Here is a 10,052-nt window from a genome sequence, read left to right as displayed (position 1 = left end):
CTAGAGGGCCATAATTAATTTTTTCTCTAGGCTCTCACAATCAAGTATTTGTTCTACAGGATCCGAGTACAGAGAGAGAGCATGAGCGAGGAAAGAGTTTAAGTTTCAAATAGGGGACGTGTCAAGTATTCATTGGTTTGCCACACAAACCATTCTACACGGTCCCTCCGTGTAGAATTTAATCTCATAACACCGTCCCATCAAAGTTTTCAAAACGCTAACAAAGAAACTTAGGGTTACTTAGGGATTGTTTGAAACTTGTGGAAAAGAAAAGAAAATTAAGAAAGGTAAGGGAAATAAAAAATTCTTTCTCTTCCATTGATTGGTTGGAAGAGAAAATACAAAATTCTAATATTGTGCACAATATCATTTTATTCTCCAACTTTCCTCAAGTTTCAAACCCAACGTTGGTATAGACAGAATGAACAAGATAGAAAAAAAATGTTTATCTACCAAAGTAATTATTACTCCCCAATAAAACGACATAAAAATGTTTATCTACCATATATAGTCTATAGTGTATGGCTATTTACTATCTACCATGTTGATAAAATTATTACCAACCAACATTGTTTCCTTCGTTTTCAGTCGCATAAAGTTTAGCTTTTTCTATTCTTTTTGGTGGAATATTAGTGTGATACTATTAGATTACTATAACTTTTTTTAATAGTAAAAGGAATATATAATTTTTGAAAATAAATTACAAAAAAATTAAAGGGATCGAGAGCATGAGATCAGCGAGGTGTTATGAGGTTGTGTCATGCTTGCTCAAACCCAAGACCTCAAATCACGACTACTAATTCCAACTCAATCACAAGTCACGCCCAATTTTTCAAAATAATTTTCAACTCAACCATAAGTCGAGCCGATTGTCTTCCCGATGCATTGCTATTTTTGCATATAATTTTCCAAATCATATGACAAAGTACGTAAAAAAATAAAAAGAGAAACATCTGCGAGTTCTAAAGAGGGAGAACATGAGAAGAAAATGGATAGTGTTCATAGATTGAAAATCCAGACATAAAAGGATAGTCAAGTCATAAATACCCTAAAAGCTGTATAAACTTTATTAAGACTATGACAACTTAATTAATATTGGAAGAATTTAGTAGTTAATACCTTCATATCATGTTGATTCTCTTTGATTCTAGGAGGCCCCTTGACTCGAAACTCGTGCATGATCCAATTGGTCTTTATACCCTTCCCTGGCTTCGGCTTTCCTTCATAGAAAACTAATGCCTTCCTAGGCCCAACAACCTGATCTTTGTAGTGCACAAACTTATCTGCTCCAGTGGCTTTCCAGTATCCATTATCGGTTGCTCGATTAGGTCGGAATCCATTCGGATATTTTCGGTCCCTTGATGTGAAGAAGTACCATTTTTTATCCCCTAATGCTGGATACCGAGCTGCACTTAATTGGAAAAAACTCGCGTTGAACTAATGAAGAAGCCAGATCAACAAAAAAAATAAAAACAAAAAAAAACTAATGAAGAAACACTGGAAGAAGCGAATAAAAAGAAAATTCAAAACAGAATCTTCATTTGGATCATAGCTCATCAATAAAATGATTTTGAGTTTTTTAGTGTCGTGTTAACATGTCGTGCTTGGAATTTCCACCTTAATTGCATGCTAGGTTTTACTATTTCGATTATTCTCCATTTAGACCAATATATCATCGCAATTCCAACTTTTTCTTTGACAGCCGATTTGAAATATCCACCATCACAAACAACTCTTATAAAAACATGCATTTTTAACAAAGAGAAACATAAAATAAAATGAAAAAAAAAAAACATCCAAGCGAGGCAAGAAAATAAAGTTAGAAACATTTAAAGATTGATGAACATAAATGTTTTCGACCTAATCCAAATTCCAAACAGATTGAATACTTGCTTCTTTTTCATAACATGAACAGAAAACTGGCAAAATATCTAAAATAAACGCACACAATCTAGATGAACCGAAGCAGCCAAGTAGAGGGAGAGGAAAATCTGGTTAAAAATCAACAAAGATCTATAAATCCTGAATAATTATTGGGTTCATAGGATAATTGTCACGTAATGCCCAACTATATTCACATCTGTACAATCATCAAGCGCCCACATTTAAATACACGATCACCATATAAATGTGATTGTGGAGAGCATAAGGGGACAACGTTGTTGTGTCCCATGAACACTAAATCACTAATAAATAATAGGTTACTATCATGCTTTTCGAAACCCTAACGTAGGATATCCATGATTCGCATTAGAAACCCTTCAATAAAACCAACCCCCACATAAAGCTACTGCATATGCCCTAAATTTAACCAAAAGAAGAAGTAGACGCAGAGAGAGAAGATCGAACCCGTGAGGTATTCCGGATTGTGCTGGTAAAGAGTCACATCCCTGATTCCATTATGCGGCAACGCCTCATTGTTAACCTTCTTCCGCAAGTAGTGGACAATGAGCTCGCTGTCCAAGGGACAGAACCTGTACCCGGGTGCGAAATATTGGGTCTGGCTCCAGCTTCTTTTGTGTATATGAACAAGAGATAATAAAATAAAAAACTTTATCAAGAAAATGAAAACTAAATAATAAAAAAAATGCAAAACATAATAGTTCGTGTTATGGGTTCTTGATTACCAAAAAACTTGGGTTCTTGATTACCAAACAAAAAATAGCAACGCAGATACCACATGCCAAGACTAAGTACTAATTAACCCGAAACGAAAACGAATACGAGAAAGGAAAACAGAAGGCGAAAATTGGAACCCATTGAAGTGGTTGGGGATGTAGTTGATGTAGTTGCCAAAAGTTTGGTCTTGTTCTTCTTGTTCTTTATTAACGGCAATGGGAATATGGTTAAGGGTTGTTGGCTTGGCCATGAGATGCGGCTGGATTTGCTGATCATTGGAAGAAGCCATGGTTAGAAGTCTTTTTGGAGGAGGCTCTACAGGGGAAGACATTGAAGCGAGAACTGTGTGGAATGGACTCTCTCTCTCTCTAGATTTCTTTGGGATGAAGAGTTTTACTACGAAATTGAGTATTATATATATGGTAGGAGACGTTAGTTTAATTATAAGATAGATATGGTTTTAATGAAATTGTACTTTGATGTATATCACTTCGATTAGCATCTTCTAGATAAATATTACTTTGATGTTAAATCCATATCGTAATTGGAATGTACCCGAAGTTTTTATTCAAAATGTACGAAAGTCTATTTTTTTTATTCGGAATGTACGAAAGTTTTTTTTTTTTTTTTTATTCGGAATGTACGAAAGTCTCCTTTTTTTTTATTCGGAATGTACGAAAGTCTATATACTACTCTATATGCTTTTCAATTATAATTAGACACGCCTCATTTCACTAACTAAAATAATTACTTATTTTTTAAATTAAAGGTGACGTATTGTGAAAGAATGACATTGTAAAACAAAAAATAAGTACTTAAAAAATAAGACCATTAGCGGAATGAAAAGAAAATATAGGCTAAATATGTGCCTATAGATACGTACTATCTATGTTCTATTAGATTTAGGACTAATGTCTACTCATTTGCAAATTACTATTTTTTTTTATATATGTGTTGCAAATGCGGAGAAAATTCCGATGCATGGGAAGATCAAGATACATTACTGTGAATTACTAGTAATCCCCATTCTTCCTAAACTTTCGGTATTTCTGAATTTTTGTTAGATTTATGTTTTTTTTTTTGATTGATCATTTATCTCGATGAAAGAAATCTAAAAAGTAGGATCACAAGCAAAAAAGAGTTTAATAAAGATGAAAAAAATGAAATAGCTGGTTTGTTTGTTGTCCTATACACACTTTTTTAAACTTTGGTTCATCTTTTTATACTCCTACTTTTCTTTACTTCTCCTGTCGCAACAAATGATTGATCCCAAAGATTACATTAGAAAACTAAACAAAAGATTACAAAATAAAATAATACAAAAATAATACGAGACAAAAAATTTACGGAGAATGGAGATACGTGAAAGTTTTATATTTAAAGAAGCAATGGATGAATCTAGTAGAGCTGCAAAATCAGAAGATGAAATGAAAAATATTGAAACCTATATTTCATTTTCTTCTTTTTCATAAGAATGGAATTTAATTCTTGAATAACGATGACAACATAATAAGAATTTACACCAAAAAGATCGAAGCAAAGAATGATATCCAATAAGGTTGGCCCTTCAAACCCAACCAATCCAAAAAATTTCTAAACCCAAACAAATTAAGTAGGTAAAGAATAAACAACCATAACTCGAAAGAATATCAATTTTGCTATAACCACAAACAAACACACTATTTCGCCCAATTATAGGCACAAACCTTCTCTTCTTCAGATTCAACAAAAGGATCATCAAAATGTTCTCCACCACTCTTTTGTTTCTGACCCCCTCCCCTTTGCCACTTGGGTCTCGTCCTTTACAATCTGCTTCGTCGTTGTTACTTGTCACGACTTTGCTGTCCTTTTCCTGTTGTGCTCTCCGGTTAGTTTTTTGCTGGGTTAACTAATTTGGGCCAAACGGCAAGGGGTCGCTGATGGGTGTGGTGGCGTGGCCGGTGTGGCGCCCGCCATGTCCTACTGTTGGGCGGCACGGTATTCGCCTAACGGTAGGGTTGAGTTCCCGTAGCAAATCTGTTTCTATTGGGTTCCATGTTGCTTTGCCGATGGTGGCCAGTGGTGGCGTGGTGGTTGGAGGCGGTTGCACGGTGGTGGTTGGTGTAATCTCTCATGGATGGTGGTGATCTACGGCTGTGATCGAAGTTTCTCAATTGTCTAGGGTTAGGTTTTTGGGTTTTTGGACTTCATTATTTATTTTGGGCACTTTAGGCCCTTTGTTTATGTGCTTTGATTGTATTATCTGGGTTTCTGACCCATGGGTGTATTGGGCTTTGTCCCACAAGGAGGGTTTGGGCTATGTTCTCAATTGTCAATATGTTCCAATTTTTGGTTGGAATTTCCTTCCCCTTCTCCCCATTAATAAAATGTTTTTGCCGTTTCAAAAAAAAAAAAAAAAAGTTCTCCACACCACATATGCCGCAAATCAAGATCATTAATTTCATGTGACAATTTTTTATTTGATCTCTCATGCGATACAAAACGATGCTCAACATGGTACCATTTGATGATCCAAACTATCTATCTTATGGGTGTTTATGTGTACTTACGTCATCAATGCAATATATCAAAGGTATATATATCCTTCAAATGAATAACCGGTCTTAAGACCCATTAATAGTCCGAGCTTAACCACCCGTTGCTCTATAGATTAATACGATTCGACCAAGTTTTTACCTTTGTCAAATCAACATGATTTTTGCACGAACGATATGCACCTGGCTATAGAACTATACTGAAACATTTCATTTTGCATCGAGGATTACATGAGAAATCATCGCGCCGCCGCCGAGCCTTGTTCCATATATACCTCGGTGTTTTTCAAGCTTTGCTATTAAGGGATTTGATCACTTTGATTTCTTGGAAAAAAGAGAACAACCCACTACTTCACCACCTGTTTCCTTTCCTTTGATTTCAGGTATTGTGCCTTGTTCACTTCACTACTCTATTCAAAAAATATTTATCAACTCAATCATTATTCTCATTTCTCTCTCTAATTTTTCAATCATTACTTTCGTTTTGGTTCCACTTATTACATATCTCTCCAATCATTACTTTCATTTCTCTCTCTATTCATTATCCAAAAATACAACCCAAATCACAAACCAAACCAAAACAAAGCAATCTCTGTTCTTGACTGGCACAAGGTCTCAAAAAAGAACCCAAATGGTCTCTCATTTTCTCAAGTTAGCTTTGCCATTCTCAAGCTATGGATTAGACCTGTCAATGGGCCGGATCCGATCCGGATCCGACAGATCCGGATCCGGATCCGAATCCGATAAGACACAATCCGATCCGGATCCGATAAGACTCAAATCCGATAGTGAGAATCCGGATCCGAATCCGAAAAATCCGGATCCGAATCCGAAAATCCGAATCCGATCCGGAAACTTTTTTTACTTCAAAAATTTTAGCCAAAAAAAAATATTTTTTTCAAAAAAATACAATTTTTTTTTCAAAAAAAAATTATTTTCAGAAAAAAAAATTAAAATAATTAAAATAAAAAATAAAAATAAAAATACAACTTCTTAAACATTTTTTTTTTCAAAATAAAAATTTTACTATTTTTTTTTAAAAAATTAAAATTTAAAAAAAAAAAAAAGTTCGGATTCGGATTGATAACGGATTTAATCCGATCCGATCCGGATCCGATCCGGATCCGTATTGAATTACCGGATCCGGATTATCGGATTATCGGATCGATGTTATCGGATTCGGATCCGGATCCGGATCGGATTTTTCGGATCGGATCCGGATCGAATCCGGTCCATTGACAGGCCTACTATGGATTATCAGATGCATGTTTGTTTACCATGTTGCCCTTTCTTGGAGTATATGTGTATAATGTGTAATCCATCGGTAGATGAATATTAGGGTAGGGGTACGTTAGTCTTTTAGAATGCAAAATGAGAACTCAAAATACTCCTACAGAGAGTTGATTCTCAAACTGTTACTTTATCTTGTGATATCTAACTATATGGTATAATTAGAGCCCGTTCCAGAAATGGAAAAAAGCCCTTATTTTTTAAGAAGGCAATTTCAAATTCAAAAATTATGGATTTATTGAAATCTAAAAATATGCAATATGGATCTTGTTTGAAAGATCTCAATGAAATCTTTTATACGATGCAAAAAAAATTAAAAAAATATTTTTTATTTACATTATTTTTGAGTTTGAAAATGTGAAATAAGCTGCTTATTTTTTAAGAAGATTTCTGAAACGGGGCCTAATTCATTTTCCTGATCTGTCACTCCTAAACAGCTAGCTAGTATAAGAAAACACCTTACACCTCTGAAGTCTTTTGGCTTGTGGGGATATGATGATTTTTTTTTTTTTATCGGCAAAATATTTTTATTACAAATTCGACAAAAGATGCATCGAGAAAGCAAAAAAGGGACAACACATCCGCATCATGATTTTGATATGATGATATATTCCAACATTTTATTGTTCCCTAACAATTTATTTAATTGATAAAATTAATGTACTAATTTTTTTTATTGCAACCGAATGGAAATTTCATCAGCAATAACTGTGCATTGGAATCTGTGATATTGTATGATCCAATTCCATTAGAGGCAGGTATTGTTTAAGGAAGTATACCAACATTTGAGTCATTTGATTTGACCATGCCCATTTTCTTTGGGGAGGGAGGGAAAGTTGGCATTTTAGAAGTAAGAGCCCATTAATTTATCTATAATCTAAAAAAAAATTATTCATTGTCCCAGAGACAAATGTGTGGCTGAAAGAGAGATTGGGGCATTCCTTTTTTTCATTTTTCACCAACCGTTCAAATTTAATGTCTGCTTCAACACAACCTATGTGTTGATGAGAATGGCACGGGTTGTGCGTCAGCTTATGCCCTCCTCAACTAGTCTCCTCTTTGGTCCGGTTTAATGGTGGTCATCCATGCCGGGACTAGAGAATTTACGAAAAACTACTTATTTTGTGGTCTGGCCTCAAAAATCAAACCCGATCAATTGTGTGAACAGTAAATCCACCAACTAACCGCACTAACGCTCGGGGCTTTTGATTATTCACTTCTCACATATATACCAACATCACAAAGTTTGGATAAATAAAGCAGTCCAAAAGAAGGCTCTATAATCCGAATTCAATTCCTGTATCATTTACTTGCGAGTCTAGAGGGCTCATCAAGATTTAGAGAAAGAAAAATAATAACCGAAACTAAGTATACATACATGTATCTTCTACACATCATCTGCTCTTTCATCGTTTTTAAACTAGACAAAGAAACTACGAACAAATTGCCACAGAATTCCTATGGCTTCAACGTGTGAAACGTCATTGATAGATTGCCACAGAAGGGAACTTGAACTTGTCCGAGACGAACGGTATCGCCTCCGGCTGATGGACCAAATCGTCGTAAAGATCGTACTCTGCTTCGTAATCATGGCAGCGCAACTCGGCCTTTTGATTCGTGTCGTAATGGTGCTTAGCCCAGTTCGATTTCCCGAACCCGAAGACGCTAACCTTGTCACAGATACCCACCGCAAGCATAACAGCCTGCATCCCCGAAGAGTAGTGGAAGTAATACGCGTCCTTGGCCGATCGCCAATCGGCCAGCCACTGATTTAACGACTTCGTCTTCGCCCTCTCCGCGAATCGCCTCAACGAATAGTACTTGGCGATCCGGGCGCACAGCAGGTCGAACCGCGCGTCGGTGACCACGAGAGGGGTCTTGTGAGATGATTTGCACTGGGCGTAGTCCAGGAAATGGATGGGCTGGCAAATGTACTCAACAATGGGAACGTTTTCGCCGTATTGATGGCAGAAGCATCCTTCTTTTGCAGCGCACAAGTGCAGCATGTGGCTGTTGAGGAACGAGAGCGTCGTCTTCGAACCCACATGGCCCTCGAAGCCGCTGGTCCGGGCGTTGTTCAACCGGATCACCATCTCGTGGCTGTCGATCAGGTCGCCGTTTTCGCTCTGCAGCAGAATCCCGCTGCTGCCCACTACGGCACAGGACGAATACCGTCTCTCCGTACTCGCTTGAGAGTCGTTCCGATCGATCGGAGCTTTTACTAGATTGACCAAATCCGACATGATGTCCGGCTCGAACCGCATGTTCTGCCACCAACCGTGCAAATTTTTCCTGAACTCCACCCACAGCGGGTAAAACTCGGGCGACTGGATGTTTACCGGAATGCCCTTGTACGACTTGGATCGCAGATCCCGAACTACGTACCTGCCGGGGGACAGAAACGTCCTTTTCTGCCTCGGGTTGTAGAAATTCCCTTCCAGCTGTTGCTCGACTTCCTGCTTCCACTGCTCTTCCGCCAAGTCAACCGCCGCGTATTTCAGCAGCGTCTCATTCAACTCCGCTGTAGACATACTTCCTAATGTGCCGCCGTCGTTTTGGGGCTGGAACGAGATGAATCCGCTGCGAAACGTGACCCGGCAGCTCAGAGTGACCGCCACCACAGCCAGCAGCGAAATACCGAACAAAGGCTTCACTCTCCCCTTCATTAGAGCTGAGTGTTCGATAACTTCTTTTTTTTTTGAAAATGAGTTTTCTATGACTGATGGCTAGAACCGCGCAGTTAGAGCAGTCAAAGAATGAACCAAACCGAAAAGATTGTTGAAAAAATTGGCTATTCCTCACAGTCGTTCCTCCTTGTGATGCAGCCGAACCGTAGCAATTAGGATTTCAAGACGCAGCAACACATACGATGCAAGGAATAATAGACTTACATCGCGACATGGGGCAAACAGATGGCGCCACTGTGGATATAATTACAGGTACTGTTACAAGAGATGAAATTTGATCGTTCTTCATTAGCTTGACAGAGATTAATATCCAGAAGTTGTAGCTGTACTTATAATGCATATACGATGTTCTTGGTTTGTCGGAATTCGTAAACTGAGGTTTAATGCCAGCGAGTGCAGATCTAGGGGACAAATGGGAGATAGGATTGATGAACTAAAATCATGAATATTGACGGTGTCCCAGATCGAGCTGCATTGTCTATACATTCTTATTTTAGCTATTTATATGGGGGAGTGAGATATGAGGTTAGACTTATCACGGGAAGAAGAGAGAACCAGCCGTTGAAACAACGAAATTGGAAGGAGATTACAGAGTCAAGAGAGAGAAGAAGAGACGTGACGGTAATCCCGAACAACTGAATAAATTTGCGAAGTGAACTGGGCTGGACCGGACCTACTAAGCTTGTTACAAATATGAATATTTTTTTGTCTTTAACTTGGTTTTGAACTTTTGGCCGTTTCGGGTGTTGCGCTTCATTCAAACGAGGCACATACCGGTACAAATTTTGGAATAAGATACTACTTCTAACACTAGTACTTTAAAATCGGGAATTTGATCGCCGGTTGCTCGTTCTCATAAACGAGGTTTTTTTTTCTCGGTGAAAATTAGCATTATTAATTGTAGTTAGGTCCCGTACCGCTA

General features: G+C 37.7%; 2 protein-coding genes across 2 annotated transcripts; both read right to left on the bottom strand.

Annotated features, from left to right (window-relative positions):
- Positions 1–849: 849 nt before the first annotated feature.
- On the bottom strand, positions 850–2,908 carry LOC131313888 (NAC transcription factor 47-like). The gene is made up of 4 exons (XM_058342384.1): positions 2,706–2,908; positions 2,350–2,513; positions 1,120–1,406; positions 850–888 (listed from the first exon to the last, which is right to left on the bottom strand). The coding sequence occupies exons 1-4, from the start codon at positions 2,906–2,908 to the stop codon at positions 850–852; spliced, it is 693 nt and encodes a 230-aa protein (XP_058198367.1).
- A 4,757-nt stretch (positions 2,909–7,665) lies between these two features.
- On the bottom strand, positions 7,666–9,773 carry LOC131312623 (beta-1,6-galactosyltransferase GALT29A-like). Its single transcript, XM_058340513.1, has one exon. The coding sequence runs from the start codon at positions 9,107–9,109 to the stop codon at positions 7,925–7,927; it is 1,185 nt and encodes a 394-aa protein (XP_058196496.1). The 5' UTR covers positions 9,110–9,773; the 3' UTR covers positions 7,666–7,924.
- Between the last annotated feature and the right edge of the window lie 279 nt (positions 9,774–10,052).

This window comes from Rhododendron vialii, chromosome 13a (genome assembly GCF_030253575.1).
Source record: "Rhododendron vialii isolate Sample 1 chromosome 13a, ASM3025357v1".
In the NCBI taxonomy this organism is placed as follows: domain Eukaryota; kingdom Viridiplantae; phylum Streptophyta; class Magnoliopsida; order Ericales; family Ericaceae; genus Rhododendron; species Rhododendron vialii.
Note: the sequence above shows the minus strand (reverse complement) of the source record. Positions and strands in the feature narration are given on the sequence as shown.